The 20786-nt window shown below is 40.5% G+C and overlaps 1 protein-coding gene across 1 annotated transcript; it reads right to left on the minus strand.

Moving 5' to 3' along the window:
* Positions 1–1610: 1610 nt before the first annotated feature.
* LOC149213644 (uncharacterized) lies at positions 1611–5684 on the minus strand. The gene is made up of 3 exons (XM_089389099.1): positions 4400–5684; positions 3614–3697; positions 1611–3508 (listed from the first exon to the last, which is right to left on the minus strand). Exons 1-3 carry the CDS (start codon positions 5682–5684, stop codon positions 1611–1613), a joined length of 3267 nt encoding a protein of 1088 aa, XP_089245225.1.
* Between the last annotated feature and the right edge of the window lie 15102 nt (positions 5685–20786).

Consider the following 20786-nt stretch of genomic DNA (forward strand, 5'->3'; position numbering starts at 1 on the left):
CTGTAGAAGGAAGGAAAGGATCTCTTTCTAGTTCAGATTCGATGGAAGGTGTGGGAGAATCGACTCCTGCCTCTTGAATTCCAGGAATCCTAGGGCTAGGAGTGTAAGTTGGAGATGATGGAGGTGTCTCTTGTCTATTCCTTAAAGTAGATGGAGTTGTAAAAATCGAACTTTTGGCACTAGCTAAAAACCTTCCCCTAGAATCTCTTGCTCTATGCATGTCATTTTTTATTTTTTCTTCAAGTCGGGCTAATAATTCTCTTTCTGATCTTCCAGGTCACTTGTTTAGTCAATTTAGTGTTCCTAAATTGATATCATTAATTGTCAACCCGGGGCTCGTAAGCTGATGAAGTGAAGGTGTACTATATGTACTTAAGCAACCTCTTAGAGTCTTTTTGTCGTTTGGGGTGTTGTTTGTGGTTAATTTATCTTCCTAAGATGGAATGGAGTTTTATAAACAGATGAGTGATAGTGTGTGTAAGGTGAATTCTAGATGAGTGAGGGTGTGTGATTGGTGGTTTCTAACTACTTGCTGAATTTGTAAAGGAAAAACTTAAAGGAAATAAATAACTTGAAATGAACTGAAAGCAAAGAACCACTTTCTAATGGCATTAGTCACTACTCATGTTGCTGCAAATAAAAAGATAAGAAAATCACTTCAAAGACCAATGATAATGTTTATCTCTTCCTAACTCTCTGCTTCTAACACATAGTACTGTGTAAAACACGATTAGGAAGTAGCTAAAGATAAGTCTAAGAAATGATAAAGCTCTAAATGACAAATTATAACACCACTGTGCCTTTCTCCATCATTCTGCTTCCAACATACATTGTTATGTGTAACAAGTGGAAAAAGAGTTAGTGATATAAGCCAAGACTACTTCAAAACAAGCTGTAATTCATTAGTATTCTGCTCTCTTAAAGATAAACAATTTATGATAAAGAGACCATTAATCAGTTAGCATACAACTTGAGAAACTAAACTAAAAGCTAACTAGAAAACAGAGTAAAAGGCAGCACTATGAATATGACAACTGAAACTACCACTAGATATAAAGCAAATACACAAACACACACACAATCCCGGGTAAAAAACCTGCAGAAAAACAAATCTGATCAGTCAAAGTAAAGGCTGCAAATGAAATGATAATGAAGGTAAATCAAGCTGTACATGTTTCAAATAAAAGGAAAGGGCTGAATGGAAAATAAGGAAATAGCAAGATTATGAACATAAAATACTATACAAGGGCTGTCATGAACGGGGGCCCTCCATCCATAAAACCCAAAGAAGACTCACGGATTTGAAAACTTCAGAACAGCACTGTCTTCTATTACTCCATATGCAGAAAAGTACAGTCAAGAGTGCTAGAACAACACTTTTTTCCCCTGGGAAAATCAGTAACTTTCATTAATATTTTGAAAATTACATAAGCAGATGCCGCGGCATTACTGTCAAAGTTCATACAAAATTCACCTTTTCAGGTAGTTCTCAGAGTCATAACAAAAAGTTCTAGTTACATCCATGATCTGTGCTTTACAGCCTATTTACTAATACAAAAAATTCATGTTCATAAATATATCAGCAGTTCATATTGTTCTCTGTTCACTATTTAGCTGTTGGGACTGTTGTCCCGCTGCATCCTCTGATCTATATATGGCCGGTGGTAAAACTGATGTTCCTCCGACCCATTCTGCTCCACTATTTGTCCATTGCCTCGTGGAAGTGACGAGGCCTCTTTGGATAGTTTGTCAGCCTCGCTATTGTGTTCTCTGTAAATATGCACACATGTAAAATGTTCAAATGCTGCTTTAAGAGTAAGAGTATTTTGAAATAAATTGCTAAGCATGTGTACATGGCAATTTGTCACATTATTAATCCAATTTACAACCACCATTGAGTCCCCGAATATGTTGAGCTGTGTAATATGGTGAGATAAAGCAAAATGAAGTAGATTATATAATGCAGAGAGCTCAGCAAAATTGTTCGTTCCAATACCAAAACCCAATTTTGCAAGATATCTATGATTTTCGTTAATGTGCAATACAAATCCACCGCCACACCCTGTTTGATTCGATGCACCATCGAAAAAAGCCCAAGGGATTGTTCTGTCAATCTCAGGCATAGGCTGTATAACACGGGTTCTGGTTGGGGACGGTTCAGGAAGTTCCTGGTATGCTGCTATGACTGCTATTTCAATATGGCTTCCCGAGAAAGGTTTATCTTCAAAAATGGCTCTGTTTCGAGCAAGCCATGCATACCAAATGGCCACAGGGGGGAGGTTTAATAGTTTGGATTCCGGGTGGCTACGGGCCCATGAGTACCAAGCCTCCTGTAGGTCAGCGCCGCTCCAGTCTCCCGTAATTCCCAACTGTTGACAGATATTCCTCCAAATGCTTTGAAACGTCGGGCAAGACAAGAATATGTGGTCTGTGCATTCAGATGCATTTTTGCAGAATATGCACCATGAGGGTCCCTGGATGGCTCTGCGGGTTAACTGTTCACCGGTAGGAACGATATCATGAAGCGCACACCAGAAGAAAAGCTTAGATCGAGGAGTGGCCCTTAACTTCCAAATGGAGTGCCACCAAGGTTGAACCTGATCCGGAGATCTGTGAGCAATGAGGGCACAATAGCCTTGTTTTGGGACATATGAACCATGGTCGGCCGGGCACCAGATCAATTCATCAGGCCCTTGCTTAATACGAATATGGGATTCAGATAGAGCCATGATGTATTGATCCCATTCCTGGTGCCATTGGTTAGGTAGATCCAAAGAGTGGGCAGTTTTCCATGCCTGAGAAAAAATATCAGTGTGAAGTGGATCAGCGATCTGTGCAAAATGTTGTATCCCCCGGCCTTGTAAATAATCAATAATCTCCTGGTTTAATATATGTCTGCCTCCACTATTGCTCCAAGGGTCCAGGCCAATCCTGCCTGTCATTCCATCATTGATGCGCCATGCCAAGTTGTCCCGAATGAGAGGGAGTGAGTCAATCAAGGCCTTCCATACAGATGAGCCCCCCTTTGAAGACCAGGATGGAAGACGTGCCCAATCCATCATATTTTGAGGCCAAATGTATTTGTGGTATGTAACATGAGTCCACAGATTTTGTCTAGTGAGCAAGATCCATCCCATCTTGGCAGCAAGTGCTTTAGCGAAGTCAGGGAGCTCCTTGAGGCCCCATCCACCCCACTTCTTTGGTAATGATATTTTCTTCCAGCTGATCCAAGCAAATGTACGTTTCTCCTGATTCCCATTCCAAAGATAACGGTTACAAAGCTGCTGTATCCTCCCCAGGATAGTCCTAGGAATCCATGCTAGTGCCATCCAGAAGACTGGGGTAGCTTCTAGCACTGATTTGATGAGCACCAGTCTGCCAGCTCTAGATAGATATCTGTGGCTCCAACCCAGTAGCCTCTTTTCAAGTTTGGCAATCAACCAGGCCCAATCAACAATCCTTTGGCATGAGGGTTTCAGATTGAAACCGAGGTATTTAAGACCTCTATCTAAAGAGTGCACCAAGAAAGGAAAAGCCTGTAGTGCAATCCTGGTCTCTTGGACCGAGGTGCGAGCACATGTGATGGTGGATTTCGATTGGTTAGGCAACATACCTGTGGCCGCAGAAAATCTTTGCAAGATTTTCAAGAAGTTCCTGGAGTCTCTGATACTTCCATCAAGAAGAATAAGAACATCATCTACAAATAGTAGATGTGTAAGATAGCACAAATCTGATATCCCAAGCCCACCAATATCCCCATTCCTTTTTGCAGCTTCCATGAGACGACTGAGTCCTTCCATAACTAAGAGAAATAGTAGTGGTGATAGTGGGCATCCCTGTCGCAGACCTCTCTCTGAGTGAAAAAAAGAGGATGCCGAGCCATTGATGAGAACACTGAACGAGGGAGAAGTGATACAAGCCATAATCCATGTAATATAGGAGTGTGGAAACCCCAGATGGATCAGAATCATCTTAAGATAGAGCCAGCTGACCCGATCGAAGGCTTTGGAGAGGTCAATTTTGAGAAGGATGGCTTTCAGACTTTTGGACCAAATGGAATGAAGGGCCTCTTGGGCGAGTCCAATGGCCTCATGTATCTGACGAGAGTCTAGGAACGCGAATTGCTGGGGAGCTATAGCCCGGGAGAGGATAGGTCTGAGTCGATTTGCTATGGTCTTGGAGATGATTTTATACAAACAGTTGCAAAGCGATATGGGTCGATAATCATCAAAGGATTCAGGGGAATCAGATTTGGGGATAAGGGCGATGAATGTGGAGTTAATAGCATGATAAATAGATCCAGTTGTACGACTCTCCTCCACCACCCTCAGCAGATCCTGTCCCAGCACCTCATAGAAAGCAAGATAGAATTCAATGGTCCATCCATCTGGGCCGGGACTTTTGTCTTTCTTGAACCACTTCATAACCCCTTCAAGTTCATCAGCTGTTACAGGCCCAGTGAGATCCGCCACATCATCATCCTCCACAAATCTAGGGAAGTGGTTAGCTACATGGATGATGTCCAGGAGTCCGACTTCCCTTGGACTCTTGTATAAATTCCTGAAGTGGGTGGTGCCGAGGTGAGCAAGCTTTTGAAAGTTATCTGCAGACTCACCATTTGGGAAGGGAAGTTTCCATATAGTATTAGACACCTTCCTGCTCTTAGCATAGCTATGGAAAAACTTTGTGTTATCATCCCCCGCTTGAATCCATAGAGCTCTGCTTCTCAGCCGGATAGACTCCTCCCTCTCTTTGAGGATCCTGGCTTTTTGTCCTTCCAGGTTAATAAGTCTGCTCTTTTCAGCCCATGAGGTGAAACCCAAACCCCGATCATCTGTAAGGTTACAGATATCGGCTTCTATTTGGGTAAGCTGAGAATTTTCCCTTTCGAGCTTATCCTTGGCCCACAGGATGGAAAGATGCTTTAGCTCTGCAAGATTTCTGCAGAAACTCCTAGCAAAAGATTCATTATCATTGATGGGGTGGGCTGTCCAGTAATCCTGCACCAGCTTGATATACGAGGGATCCTTCAGCCAGGTGTGATTGAATTTGAAAGGAGCTTTGGGCTTCTTAGTAGGCCCCTGAATCTCAAGATAAATGGGGTTGTGGTCCGATTGCCCCCCCGATCCAACCCATTGACGATACAGATGGACACGCTGGATGAGAGACCCTTTAAGAAGGAATCTGTCAAGTCTACGAGCCAGAGCAGCTTCTCCTATTCTTCTATTCCTCCAGGTGGGGAGGGGACGCTGCATTGGGACATCTATATAGTTAGATTGCTCAAGCAGGTTGAACATAAAATCTGTGATGGGGTCAATATGGCCATCCGAACCCCATGATTCCCTGAAGCCTAGCGAGAAGTTTAGGTCACCTCCCAATATGATATGATCCTCGTTCAACATGGGGAGATGAAGAAGGTTCTGCCAGAAAGCTTCTCGCTGAGAGCACGGAGCATAGATATTGACAATTCTAAGGTCCAAGCCAAGGTCGGCCGAGAAGATGTCCAGTCCAATAAAACCAGCCCCCCCCCAACTAGCAGATACTTTAATGGATCGGGGGTTTATGCCAATGGCTATTCCCCCAGATCGACCAATGGCATCATTAGCAGAGATAATCCATCCAGGGATCAGAGACAACAGAATATGGGAACATTGATCAGCTGAACAGAGCGTTTCTTGAAGCATGATAATGTCACAGGGCTCAGATTCGATGAGCCTCTTCAAGGCTAGTTTCTTGGAGGAACTAGCCAGTCCTCTACAATTAAATGAGAGGCACTTCATGGGGGGACACCTCTCGGGGTGTGCCCTGCTCTAAGGACCCCATCAATGGTCGATTGTCTGCCAGAGACTACCTCGGCCCCAGCAATCTTAATGGCTTTAGAAAGTTGAGATTTCCTCCCCCTGGTGCACGACCCCCCCCCTACTGAATCAACAATGCCCAACCCGGATAACTTAACGGGGGGATCCTTAGCAGGTTGCCGAGGACGAAGGAAGTATGGGTGCGGAGGGGAAGATGGAAACGGGGTAGGGCAATCCGAGAGGGGATGAGTGGTGGTGATAGGATCCACAGAGGTAGAGGGAGCAGTTCTGAGGGGGCATTGAATCATTGATACAGGAGATGAGGGTTCAATCATATCAATCGATGAAAGAACATGAGAAACGGAGATCTCGGAGGACATACCCGCTTCAGCCGCCGAACGAGCGCGTGTGATAGGAGGCGATGAACGCTCGATACCAGATGCTTCCATGAATGCTGAAGTCGCGGGGGAGGGACCAGCAGAAGGAGGCCTCGAAGGATTTGGTGATGCCATCCTGGATGAGGTCGGGGTGTGCTTCGGGGTATCGTCCGCTTTCTTGTTGAGAGGGCAGTCTCTGGCAAGATGTCCAACTTTATGACATCTTCTGCAGCGAAAGGGGACTCCTTCGTAGTCCAAGAGCTGTACCCTGATGCATCTGCCCCATTGAAGCGTAACTTGCTCCTCAAGACCTTCTCGGGTATCCAGGTGAACCAAAATCCGAGCCAATGATCGGCTTCCAGATTCCACATATGTGCGATCATAATCTAAGTAAGTCCCGAGAGCATTGCCGACCTGTATAAACACTTCTTCGGCCCAAAAGGGAAGGGGGAGACCCGGAAGGCGAACCCAAATCGGCCCCGCACCAAGCTGTTCCTTTTCTGGTTCGAAGAGAGGGTTCCAGCGCTTAAGAAGAACAGGGGCCATTTCAATATGCCAATAGCCGTGCTAGAACAGCACTATTAAAACAGAGTTTTGAAATGCACTAAAATTATAACGAGTACCTAAAACACAGCAACTAAAAAGTAACATTAAGCGTACGCAGACGCTAGTTTTTATAGGGATCTGAACGATGGCCTAATGCGTAAAGCTAGAAACAGAAAATGAACTAACTGTCATGCGTATTAAAGGTTCAGCAACACGTAATGAGCCTCGTGGATGAGCTGGAGGTTTTGGTCGTCATGGGAATTGAATCCAGAGTTGGATTATGTTTCCCACAACCTGCGTAACACGGACAAATCACCATTTGCATTGACGTGACCCAACAGCTTACGCAACACCGTTTAAGCTGCCTTTGTTGACCGTGGCTTGACCCTCGTTGACCGGAGGTGTAGATGATGTGGCTGACCGAACCAATAGCACAGGAACCTTGAGCACCTTTATTCCCACGTGCCCATGTGGTTCGTTTTGCAAAATGACACGTGGAACCTTGAGATTAACAAAAAGGCTGCGGGATCACCAGATGGCTGCGGAATCGCTGAATGGCTGCGGAATTACCAGACAGCTGCGGAGTCTCTGTAAATATGTTAAAATCTAAACAAAACAGTCACACATTAGCAAAGTTCACTTGATCATGCTTAAAGACATCTAATGTAATGATCTGGGTAGGTTTACAAGGAAAATGAGGCAAAAGAGAGAGATAAGTGAGGAAAAACTGTAGGTAATAATGGATAATGAGGTGCAAGTTAGAGGCTCTACATACCCCCACTACGAGGGTATTGCATGTCCTCATGCAATCAAAAACACTGTCTAATCCACCTGCTGAGATGCCTCTGCTAAGACATCTAGTCTTCTCTTCTTCCTCTGTGTGGCCACATTGACTCTTGGTTTCTTTACCAAGCATCTGAACTTTAGATTGATCAAGGCTTTATTTAGCTTTCTGCATTTCTTCCTTAGCTTTTTATTATTCCTTTGCCACAGGCCCAAATGTAACATGGTATTATCGTGAACCATCTTATCCACTTTAGCTTGCTCCTTCAATTTTTCATTTTCTTGTATGATATGGCGATTTAGAACTTCAATCTCAAAAATTTCTTGTTTGAGTGAGTGGACTTGCTGCTCCAAAGGTTGAACAGTGCTTGGACCAGCAGCTGCTTGTTCCAACGTCTCCAGGTAATTATAAACTTTCTGCTGATCTGGGTCAACCTCTGGTGACTTCTTTGGACTAGGCTCATACTCAAATTCGGATCCATGTTCATATTCAGGTTCATGCTCAAAAGGACTTTCCTCACGTGGAGGACTAGTCTCAACATACTCAGCGTGTGGAGGGCTTTTCTCAAAGTCAAGTCTTGTAGCAACCTTTTCAGGTGTGCTCAAGTCAATGATGAGTGACTTTTTACCCTTTGTGGCCCCCACTTTATCTTGTATCCTTCTGCTCCTTCTCACGGTGGTGATGCTCTGTTTTTCTTTTTGTGCCTTTTGCTTTTGTTTTTCCACCTTCTTGGAAAGGGCAGTCTCATGGAGTTTGGCCATTCTTTGTGCTAAGGGCTGAGTGTCTTCTTCGCTGGAATTTTCAGGAGTAAGGTAGGATTCTTGGGCTATGGCTTTTCCTTTATCTTTCTTTTGTTTCTTCCTACTCTCCTTTCTCTTTTGAGCAGCTTCTTGGACAAGTTCTGAAAGGGTTTCTGTAATGATTCCTTGGACTGTTTGATCAATGTCTACAGCAGGTTCAGGGTCAACTTCATGTTCAGAATGATGGGCAACATTTTCTTCTTCAACAAGGTCCTGGACAGTTTCTTCTTGGACAACAGTTTCTGGGGTAACCTCTTCTCTTTTTCTTCTACTCTTTCTAGGCACAGAGGTTTCTCCTGCCTCTTCGAAGTGGTTTCTCACAAGAAATCTTTCCCAGGTATCCCTTTTTGCTTTCAACTGTTCTTCAACTAGCATTTTAACAAGACCATGATGATACAGATGTGGCTCAATGTTTCTTGGGTTCCTTTGGACAATTGAACACATTTTTCTAAGACTTGAGAGTAGAAAATATGGAAGGTTAATATCATCTCCTAAGAAATGCATCATGACTTTGGCATGGTAAACATATAAAACTCCAAACCTTCCCTCACAAGTAAAGAATTTTTGCACTAATAAAAGTAAAGTTGTCCATTCTTCCTTGACATAAGTAACAGGAATCCCTTTTGTAAAAATGCTGGTATCCATACCTGGATTCTTTAAAATCTGCTTCCACTGTTGATCTTGTACTGACCGGTTTTTAAACCATCTTTCTCCAGTTTGTGGAAGTGAAGTGGCTTGTGCTATGCTGCTCTCAGTGACTGTAAACTTTAAATCCCCTATCTCCACTTGATTGTCTTTGTCTCTAAAAGACCGTGCAAAGGCCTTCGTAACCTCTTTGTGGTAACCTTTGAATTTCTGGATGCATTGGAGCCAGTTTGCTTTCTGCAAAGCATCTTTAACTTGAGGATATCCCTCCAGAAATTTTGAACCCTCTGGTTCTGCCCTTAAGAGTTTACCCATTGGCTCTACGGCTCTGTTCTAAAACTTTTGGAAAAAAGGTTACACGGCTTCAACAGTGGCCTTAACACAGTAGATTTACGGCTCTAATGTAACAGCCGTAACATACTTTTCACTGGTAATCAAAATTAGCAGAGAGAAAGGAGTAAAACAGAGTATGGCTAAGGTAGCAGCGTAGTGAGAGGGAACTGTGGAAATGAAATAGCGTGAATGGAATGATACGAGCGTAGGAGGGTTATGAAATGATGGGTAGAAACGGTTAGGTCCTTAGGTATCGGTCATGAATTTACACTTGGCTGCGGGATTGTGACGTAGAGAGAGATGTAGTACAGTAGTCTACGTCACTTAGGTACAAAAACCTTAATGGAGGAGCAGCCGTAATGGAGTTTCAAAATCGTGATGAACAGGACCGATAAGTTTGGGGGATACGTGGATTTTTGGTCGCATGATGGGAAAGACTGGTAATCATTACATTAAATGGCAAAAAACATATCCCGGAAACTTTGCAAAATGAGATAACTGTAGGTTTAAGATTTAGATCATACCTCATATCCGTGCTTGGATTGCTGTTGATCATTTGCCACTAACCCTTCATTGTTTTATTGCTGTTGCATGACTCTTTTCCACTTATTGTTGATGACTTCTGAACTGTAATTTTTTTTTTTTTTTTCAAACAGATTGTGTTTCTTTTGTGCAGGTGCAGAGAGCTGCGGAATTGCTGAATGGCTGCAGAATTGCCAGACAGCTGCGGAAACTGCAGTGGTACTCTCCGGCTGCACAAAACAACTTTAGCTACCTAAAAAAAATGACTTTATTGGTGGAATGAAATGTAATGAATGGATGGATGGAAAGAAATGAGGTGGAGTGAGAGTGATTAAATGAATGAGATGGTGAATGAAGTGGCTGTTAATGATGAAATGGGATGGAATAAGGAGAAAAAAGAGATTTTTTTTTAGAAAATATGGGGTGTCAGGTGGCCCTGATTTTCACCTCAGATTTTCTGTATAGGACTACCAATCAGAGACTGGTTTTCAGGCCTATACATTTATTTTTATTTTTTATTTTTTATTTTTTATTTTTTTTTTCAAAAACCAAAGCTTAGGCTGATGGAGGAGAAGAATCCTTCCCCACCAACCTGATTGCAGAATCTTCTTTAAACAACTTGACAAACTCTTCTTTTGAGAATGGCTTTTGGTAGATTTTCAAGCGATGGCCATTCACAATAAGAGGAGTATGAAATTCATCAATAGTTTTCACTCGAACTGCTCCATTGCTAAAGACTTCATCAATCTCATATGGCCCAAGCCAATGAGTTTGAAACTTTCCTTTGAAGTCTTTGAACTTTGAATCAAACAATAGAGCCCAATCTCCTTTCTGAAAATTTCTTTCTTTGATATGACGATCATGCCATTTAGATCTTTGGTGCTGAACTAGATCGGTCCTTAGAATTGCATCTTGTCTTATTTCATCTAGCTCATTTAGCTGGTCCATTCTATGTTTTTGGGCTTCTGAGAGGCTCATTCCCAATTGGACTGCCATCTTGAAGGTCTTGATTTGGAACTCAATGGGAAGCAGGACTTCCTTTCCATAAACAAGTTCATAGGGAGAATGTCCTGTTGTGTTCTTCCATGTAGTTCTATAGGCCCATAAGGCTTCAGGGAGCCTTTCCGCCCAATCTCTTCTATGAAGATGAACAGTCTTGGTGATGATGCCTTCAAGAACTTTATTGGTAGATTCCACTTGGCCATTTGATTGTGGATGGTATGGAGTAGATGTTCTGTGCTTGATCTTATATTCCTCCATCAGCTTCTCCATCAATTTAGATGTAAATTGGCTGCCCTGATCTGTCACAATTTCCCTTGGGACACCAAAACGAGTGAAAATATCCTCAAAAAGAAATTGAACAACTGAATTTTCAGTGGCAGAAGGCAATGCTTTCGCTTCTACCCACTTAGTAACATAATCAGTACAAACCAGTATATACTTCTTTTGATTTGATGGTGGATTAATTGGTCCAACAAAATCTAGAGCCCATTTCTCAAAGGGTTCGATGCATACCTGAGGCTGTAGAGGCATTTCATTTGAAGGAGTTGGTTTCCCAACTCTTTGGCAGCTGTCACACCTTCTAACATATTGCTTTGCATCTTTAAAGAGAGAAGGCCAATAATATCCTAGAGAAAGGATTTTATAGGCTGTCCTCTTGTCAGCAAAGTGCCCGTCGCATGGTTCATCATGACATGCCTTAAGGATGTCAGGCATTTCATCTTCCCGAACACACCTTCTGATTACACAATCTGGCCCTGTTTTGAACAATTCATTAGAAATCCAAGAAAAATGTGAACTCTCCTGAATGATTTTCCTTTTCTCATTAGGAAATAAGTGTAGAGGTAGCTTCCCTGTAACTAGATAATTAGCCATATCTGCATACCAAGGAGTTTTGGTAGTCACTGCAAACAAGTATTCATCTGGAAACTTATCTTCTACTGGAGAATCTTCATTAGTGTTTTGGATTCTAGACAAGAAATCAACTACTGTGTTTTGCTTTCCAGGTCTATCTAACACAGTAATGTTGAATTCTTGTAAAAGTAAAAGCCATCTTGTAACTCTACCATTAGTGACAGGTTTGTTCATTAAATATCTTATGGCAGAGTGATCAGTATGGACAAAGGTTTCATAGCCGATTATGTAGTGTCTAAACTTATTGATCGCATGTACCACAGCTAAGAACTCTTTTTCTGTAACAGTGTAATTTAACTCAGTGGGAGTCAAATTTTTACTGGTGTAATAAATGGCATAAGGGATCAAACCCTTTTGTCCCAAAACAGCTCCTAGAGCTGTATCTGAAGCATCAGTAGAAATGTGGAAAGGGAGTTTCCAATTTGGCCCCCTTAAGATGGGTGCTTCAGATATTCTAGTTTTTAAAGCTTCAAAGGCAGATTGACAGTCAGGATCCCACTTGAACTCACAGTCTTTGGTAAGAAATTTGAAAAGAGGGGATGCTATCTTAGTGAAGTTTTCAATAAATCTTCTGTAATATCCAGTAAACCCAAGAAAACTTCTAACATCTTTCTGGCAATTTGGAACAGGTAACTTAGAGATGACTTCAACTTTGGATCTATCAACCTTAATCCCATCTCCTGAAATATGATGTCCTAAAACAATCCCTTCAGTAAACATCATAAAACACTTTTCATGACTTAAAGAAAGATTTGTTTCCTTACATCTTATCAGTACTTTTTCCAAATTTTCCAAAGCTTCTTCAAATGTATTACCATAAACTGTGAAATTGTCCATGTATACCTCTACACAATCATGAATCAGATCTGAAAAGATTCCTAGTACAGCCCTTTGAAATGTAGCGGGTGCATTGCACAATCCAAAAGGGAGTACTCGGTAGGCAAAAGTTCCCCAAGGACAAGTAAATGTGGTTTTGTCTTGATCTTCAGGTGCTACCTGAATTTGATTATACCCACTAAAACCATCCAAGAATGAGAAATACTTTTTACCTGCTAAAGTGTCTAGTACCTGATCAATAAAAGGTAGAGGAAAATGATCCTTTAAGGTTGCCTTGTTCAATTCTCGATAATCAATGCAAACTCTCCATTTACCATTCTTTTTGGGCACTATAACCAAGGGAGAAACCCATTGGCTATCTGAAATGGGGTAAATGAATTTTACCTTGAGCAATTTCTGGAGTTCTTCTTTCACGATTTCCCTAAGGTTTGGATTCATCCTTCTTTGTGGTTGCCTAATAGGTCTGCTGTTTTCCTCAATATAGATGTGATGAATACAAGTCTTAGGATCGATTCCTTTCATGTCAGTGTATTCCCATGCAAATGCAGTGGAATGTTTTTGCAAAAGTTTGGTTAATTCTTCTTGTTGTGATCTTTCCAAGTTTCTGTTAATGTTCAAAGTTTTTCCTGGAAGGATTTCAACTGTAGAACTACCAAACTCTTCCATTGAGAAGAGAGACATCTGTCTAGAGGAGAGATATTCAATGTCTGCATCTATCTGAAAATGTGTAGAGTCATATTCTAAAGATACTTCAAAATTTTCTAATGTATTTAGAATTTGACTGTCTTCACTAATCTCAGAGATGGTTAGAACAGGTTGAATAGTATCCTCATCATCGACCCACTCATCTTCTCCTATTTCTGTTATTGCCTTTGCTGGAGGATACAAGTTGAATTTCTTGGTAGAATTACCATCTGATATATACATGTCCCCAGACCTACAACTGATGAAGGCATCAGCTGTTGCTAGCCAAGGTCTTCCTAAGATAAGAGGATGTCCTCCTAGGTTGTTCTTGGGAGTTAAAATCATAAAATCAACTGGATATTCCCAAGAATCTAGAGAGACTGGAATGTCTTCCAATACACCATCAGGTTTAATGATTGATCTATCTGCAAGTTGCAGCAAAGTAGGTGTAAAGAGAAGGTTAGGAAGCTTTAACTGATCCATGGTCTGTCTACTCATGATGTTGATAGCGGCTCCTAAGTCAATCAAAGTATTTGGGATTTCAACCCCATTAACATGAGTTTTGACAATAGGGCTACCGGGATCCACATACTTTTGCATGGTAATCTTACCCATCATAATGTCTGCAATTTTTCCAACTAGATGTATCCTTTTGGTATCTCTGGTTCTTTTTACTGTTTTCTTCAAACTCAACTCCTTTATTGTCTTTGCTAGAATGGGAATTTCCTTAATGGCTTGTAACAAGGGGATCTTGATACAGACATTCTTCAATTCATCTAGAAAACTATAGTCAGGCAACCAAATTTGCTTCTCCACTCCTTTGTCAATTTGTAATCTTTCAGGAAAAGGAGGTGTAGCTAAAGATGTAGGTTGCTCAACTATGGGAGTTGTAGAGGTTGATTATTTTTCTTTTTCTTTTTGGATATTTTGGTCTTGAAGTGATACTTCAGAACCCTTATTGACTTTGAGAGATTCTTCCTCAGAAATGCTTGGTTGTTGAACACTTGTAGAAGGTTGGTCTAGGATTCTACCTGATCTAAGTTGTACTTCATTGAGAGGAACAATCATATAGGTAGGAAATGGTTGACCTTCCATCATGTAAGCATTTTGAGGGTTCCTATTATTTGGATTGGGTAATGGCTGAGAGGGAAGTTGATTTGACTTCTGCTGGGATTGAAGCGAGAGTTGAGAATTTTGATTTTGTGGAGGAGGTTGTTGTTGTTGAGGGTATGGCAATGATAGTTGTTGACATTGATTTGGAAGTTGTGGAGCTTGCTGATTCTGAAATGATGGAGGATATTGATAGAATTGAGCAAGTCTCCCATAAGGATTTTGCATGCTTTGCATCCATGCTTGAAAAGCATTTTGAGGTTGAGGCCAAGATTGTTGCCAAGGATTCCAATTTGGTTGGGATTGAAAATTCATAGAGTTGTTAAACCCTTGATTCTGTTGCCCTTGCCAAGGTCTCCTTGCAATAAAACAGAGAGATTCAAGTGTACTTGGATCCTCTTGAAAGACTGCTTTGAGGCCAGGAATTGAAGGACAATCCTTGGTCTCATGAGTTTCTGAGCAAATTACGCATGTTTCTACAACGTGTGCATCCAAGGGACATTCCCTTAAAGCATGTTTCTTTCTACATTTCGGGCAAAAGATGGCCAAAGCCTCAGCTTCTGCTTTTTGTTTATTGTGAATCTTAAGGGTATCTAGTTGTTCACTAAGACTCCCTAAGATGTCAGTTTTGAATTCATCAAGCATATGGCCGATTTCAGCCCTACTTACTGATCCCGTTGTAGATTTATTTGCTCTAAGGAGAGAAGGATCTCTAGGCCCTTTTTGAGTTTTTGATTTGCCCCTTGAGAGATGGATACAGAGTTCTGCTATATCATTGAGTGAAAGTTGAGAAATATCTCCTTTCCCCATCATGTTTAAGATATCTATCCATTCATCCCTAATGGCTTTTAATAAGAGGGCTTTTAAGGTCTCTTCATCCAAGCTACTCATTTTTGCTCTTTTCAAGTTATATTGAAATCTTTCAAGTAAATCTTCTAAGCTCTCATCTTCTCTTTGCATCATTTTAAATACCTCGTCCTTGTGATTAGTAGGCATACAGTAGTCCAAATACCTATCCAAAAAGGTTTGTTTCATTTCATCCCAAGACCTAATGGATTGAGTGAGTAACCCCATGAACCATTTCAAAGCTTGATCTTTTAATGTTGAGGGGAACAATTTGAGTTTCTGAGTATCATCCAGATAGTCATAAGTTCGACACACAACTTCAAATTCAAACAAAAATGTTTCAGGGTCCTCAGTTCTTAACCCATGGAAATTTGGGAGGACAGATGGTGATATGTTTTTCATAGTAGCTCGGGAATCCTCATTAACAATGGGAAACCCAAATGAATTATCCCCATCTCTATTTCCTCCTCCAAGGGGACCTCTACCTCCTCCATTATTATTGTTGTTTCCTCCTCCTCCTCTACCTCTACCTCTACCACCTCCTTCTTCCTCTGCCATGATGGTTCTCCTAGGGATTTCAAAATCTTCTGGTTCCTCTACAAAGGGTGAATGAGAAGAGATTTCTCCTTCTTCTTCAGGTGATTCTATTTCCTCAATTACAATTGGTCTTCCTGTAGGAGAAAGAGAAGAGTCTCTTCCTGGTTCAAATTCAATAGAAGGTGTGGGAGAGTCAACTCTTGGCTCTTGAATTCCAGGAATTCTAGGACTAGGAGTGTCGGTTGGAGATAAGGGAGGTGTCTCTTGTCTATCCCTTGAAGCAGATGGACTTGTAAAAATTGAACTTCGAGCTCTAGCTAAAAACCTTCCCCTAGAATCTCTAGCTCTATGCATGTCATTTTTTTTTTATTATTTTTCTTCAAGTCAAGTTAATAGTTCTTTTTCTGATCTTCCAGGTCACTCTAGGTGCAAGAAGAGAGCATACTCAAGAAACTACTAAATCAATAACTTTCTCTTTTCTGATCCTCCAGATCACTTTGAAGTGCAAGAGGAGAGCATACTTTGATAGGTTATCAACTTCTTTCCTTGAAATTTTATGTTTTTTTTTTCTCTAAGAATATGGCTACTTAATTTCACTTCCCCGGCAACGACGCCAAAATGTTTAGTCAATTTAGTGTTCCTAAATTGATATCATTAATTTTCAACCCGGGGCTCGTAAGCTGATGAAGTGAAGGTGTACTATATGTACTTAAGCAACCTCTTAGAGTCTTTTTGTCGTTTGGGGTGTTGTTTGTGGTTAATTTATCTTCCTAAGATGGAATGGAGTTTTATAAACAGATGAGTGATAGTGTGTGTAAAGTGAATTCTAGATGAGTGAGGGTGTGTGATTGGTGGTTTCTAACTACCTGCTGAATTTGCAAAGGAAAAACTTTAAAGGAAATAAATAACTTGAAATGAACTGAAAGCAAAGAACCACTTTCTAATGGCATTAGTCACTACTCATGTTGCTGCAAATAAAAAGATAAGAAAATCACTTCAAAGACCAATGATAATGTTTATCTCTTCCTAACTCTCTGCTTCTAATACATAGTACTGTGTAAAACACGATTAGGAAGTAGCTAAAGATAAGTCTAAGAAATGATAAAGCTCTAAATGACAAATTATAACACCACTGTGCCTTTCTCCATCATTCTGCTTCCAACATACATTGTTATGTGTAACAAGTGGAAAAAGAGAGTTAGTGATATAAGCCAAGACTACTTCAAAACAAGCTGTAATTCATTAGTATTCTGCTCTCTTAAAGATAAGCAGTTTATGATAAAGAGACCATTAATCAGTTAGCATACAACTTGAGAAACTAAACTAAAAGCTAAACTAGAAAACAGAGTAAAAGGCAGCACTATGAATATGACAACTGAAACTACCACTAGATATAAAGCAAATACACAAACACACACACAATCCCGGGTAAAAAACCTGCAGAAAAACAAATCTGATCAGTCAAAGTAAAGGCTGCAAATGAAATGATAATGAAGGTAAATCAAGCTGTACATGTTTCAAATAAAAGGAAAGTGCTGAATGGAAAATAAGGAAATAGCAAGATTATGAACATAAAATACTATACAAGGGCTGTCATGAACGGGGGCCCTCCATCCATAAAACCCAAAGAAGACTCACGGATTTGAAAACTTCAGAACAGCACTGTCTTCTATTACTCCATATGCAGAAAAGTACAGTCAAGAGTGCTAGAACAGCACTATTAAAACAGAGTTTTGAAATGCACTAAAATTATAACGAGTACATAAAACACAACAACTAAAAAGTAACATTAAGCGTACGCAGACGCTAGTTTTTATAGGCATCTGAACGATGGCCTAATGCGTAAAGCTAGAAACAGAAAATGAACTAACTGTCATGCGTATTAAAGGTTCAGCAACACGTAATGAGCCTCGTGGATGAGCTGGAGGTTTTGGTCGTCATGGGAATTGAATCCAGAGTTGGATTATGTTTCCCACAACCTGTGTAACACGGACAAATCACCATTTGCATTGACGTGACCCAACAGCTTACGCAACACTGTTTAAGCTGCCTTTGTTGACCGTGGCTTGACCCTCGTTGACCGGAGGTGTAGATGATGTGGCTGACCGAACCAATAGCACAGGAACCTTGAGCACCTTTATTCCCACGTGCCCATGTGGTTCGTTTTGCAAAATGACACGTGGAACCTTGAGATTAACAAAAAGGCTGCGGGATCACCAGATGGCTGCGGAATCGCTGAATGGCTGCGGAATTGCCAGACAGCTGCGGAGTCTCTGTAAATATGTCAAAATCTAAACAAAACAGTCACACATTAGCAAATTTCACTTGATCATGCTTAAAGACATCTAATGTAATGATCTGGGTAGGTTTACAAGGAAAATGAGGCAAAAGAGAGAGATAAGTGAGGAAAAACTGTAGGTAATAATGGATAATGAGGTGCAAGTTAGAGGCTCTACATCACTCTAGGTGCAAGAAGAGAGCATACTCAAGAAACTATTAAACCAATAACTTTCTCTTTTCTGATCCTCCAGATCACACTAAGTGCAAGAGGAGAGCATACTTTGAGAGGTTAACAATTTTCCTTTCTTGAAATTTTCTTGTTTTTTTTTTTTAGAAATTGGCTACCTAATTTCACTTCCCCGGCAACGGCGCCAAAATGTTTGGTCAATTTAGTGTGATCTAAATTGCTATTTATAATGTCAACCCAGGGTTCGTAAACTGACGAAGTGAAGTGTACTATATGTACTAGATAACCATTTCCTTAATCTTTTGTCGTTTTTTTTTACTTTTTTAAGTTTGTTTTTGGATTTATCTTTCCCTAATGTGAGATGATGAAAATGTAATAAAGCAAGTGGAATATGGATGATTATGGTGATCTCTAAAACTTAAAAGAAAGCAAGCTTTAAAATGGCTGAAATAAAATCAATTCTTAAAAAGAAATAAAAACATCAAACAATGAACTAATGACATCGGCCCAGTATCTTTGTTGCTGAATGAAAATGAAAGTGAAATCTACACTAAATTCAATTAAAAGCAAGAACAACTAACCCACACTATTTCAACTTTTCAACTCAATCTTCCTTATGAAAAGATATCATGAAATGTTAAGCAATGTGAAATCTAAAAGAAGTTAAACTGCAGAAAAGAAACTAATCACACTACTTTAACTTTCTTGACCTTTTGCCTTTCAGCTTAATTTACCCTGTGAGAAACAGTCATAAACAAGTCAAGCAATGTGAGATTTAAAGCAAACTAAATCAAGCTATAATGAGTGATATTCTGGTTCCTAATACAGTTATTTGATTATAGAAAGGAACCATTAACAGATGCATAGCATGATATCTAAGAACATAAAATAAATGTGCTATTCAAGGAAATGACAATACTTGAAATCAAACTTCAGAAAACAAAAGTCAGCGACAAAGACAAGATGATCTCGTATGCCAATAGTGATAAAAAGAAAAGGTGAAAAATTGCCCCGGGCTGCCTAAAAAAACCTGCAAAAACACTGATCAGTTGTAACCATGAAAGAGCAGCAATGAAAATGTAAATCAACAGAAATCAAAGCTTTGTTATGTACAGCTAATATACATGATGAAATAAAACGCAGAATTTAAAGGACATCTGTACAACTAATATACATGAACAAAAAATAAAGCAATGCAAAAGTTAAAGACAACTGTACAAGGTCTCAGTAAGCAGGGGCCCTCTGCCACTTCAACCAATTCAACGAACAGCTACACGCGGAAGTTTAAACCAGTCTTCTCATATATTAAACAGCAACATAAAAAGTGCAGTGGGGAAATACAACAGTCTTCAAATTACATTAACAACGACTAACTTTACAGCGTTCATGAACGCGTTATTTATAAGGAAAGAGAGCTAAACAGTTTAACTAAATCTGCGCTATTAACCACGCTGCCAGAGACACGTGAATCCTCCTCAGCCCGGATCTAGGTAACTGTCATCGTGTTTATTAAATCCGAGAGGTATGGCTATTGGATTTGTGCTGCCAGGATGTCTTCGTGGCTAAGGATTGTGCCACGTAGCTTCACGTGCTCAAAAACAGAGCTACGCAGAGCCGTGCCACCGCTGGACACTTCCGTTGACCATCCTTTGCCCCCTGTTTGACCGCGGGCTTTCATGGCTGTGCTGGCTGATCTGGAGGGACACGATCCATGTCCTTGACTCCTGGAACTTGCCCATGTGGCTCATCCCTTCAGAGGACACCTGTAGCATGGTGTTTGACAAAACAGCTGCAGAATCCTGTGCTGGCTGCAGAATCCTGGGTCAGCTGCGGAAACCTGTATCGGCTGCGGAAACTGAACAAAATTCTAAACCAAACAACAGTCATCAGCGTAGTTAGAAAATCATGTCAAAAGCTCCTTTTTAAACTAAAATACAATGATTTAATCAGCTAGGTGGATGAAATGAGTGGAAGAAGAAGGCTGAGAGGGTGTGTAGGAGAGTGCAGGTTCGAGGCTCAACACTAGCACAAGAAGTGGGAAGAGTATCTTCCTCTTGAAGGATTTTCATACAACAATGGGCACTAGGAATATATGAAAATGAGCCCATTCAAGGTAATTTATGGAAGGAGTTGCAATACTCCTATCAGTTGGAATGATCTAGTGAACAAGGTCCTTATTGGGCCTGATATGTTGAAAGAGATGTAGCAACAAATGCAGATTATTAAATAGAATTTAAAGGTGGTATAAGATAGGTAGAAAACTATGCAGATCAACATAGATACATAAAGGGTTCCAATTTGGGGAACATGTCTATTTGAGTATTAAACCTAGGAAAAGTTCCTTAAAAATTTGGTCATGTGCCAAGCAAGCACCCCAGTAGTGTGGACCTTTTGAGACCCTTGTGTAGATTTTTTCTACAAATCTAGATCTGATACCATGTAGATAATTTCTACAAATCTGGATCTAATACCATGTAGATAATTTCTACAAATATAGCTTTGATACCATGTAGAAAATCCTTTAGATTTACAAGTTCATGCAATTTACTAAAGAAAAAGACAAGAATGTACTTCTACTCTTTACAA

This window comes from Pinus tabuliformis, chromosome 1_1, assembly GCF_031772625.1.
Source record: "Pinus tabuliformis cultivar Carrire ecotype Pingquan chromosome 1_1, CPIR1, whole genome shotgun sequence".
In the NCBI taxonomy this organism is placed as follows: domain Eukaryota; kingdom Viridiplantae; phylum Streptophyta; class Pinopsida; order Pinales; family Pinaceae; genus Pinus; species Pinus tabuliformis.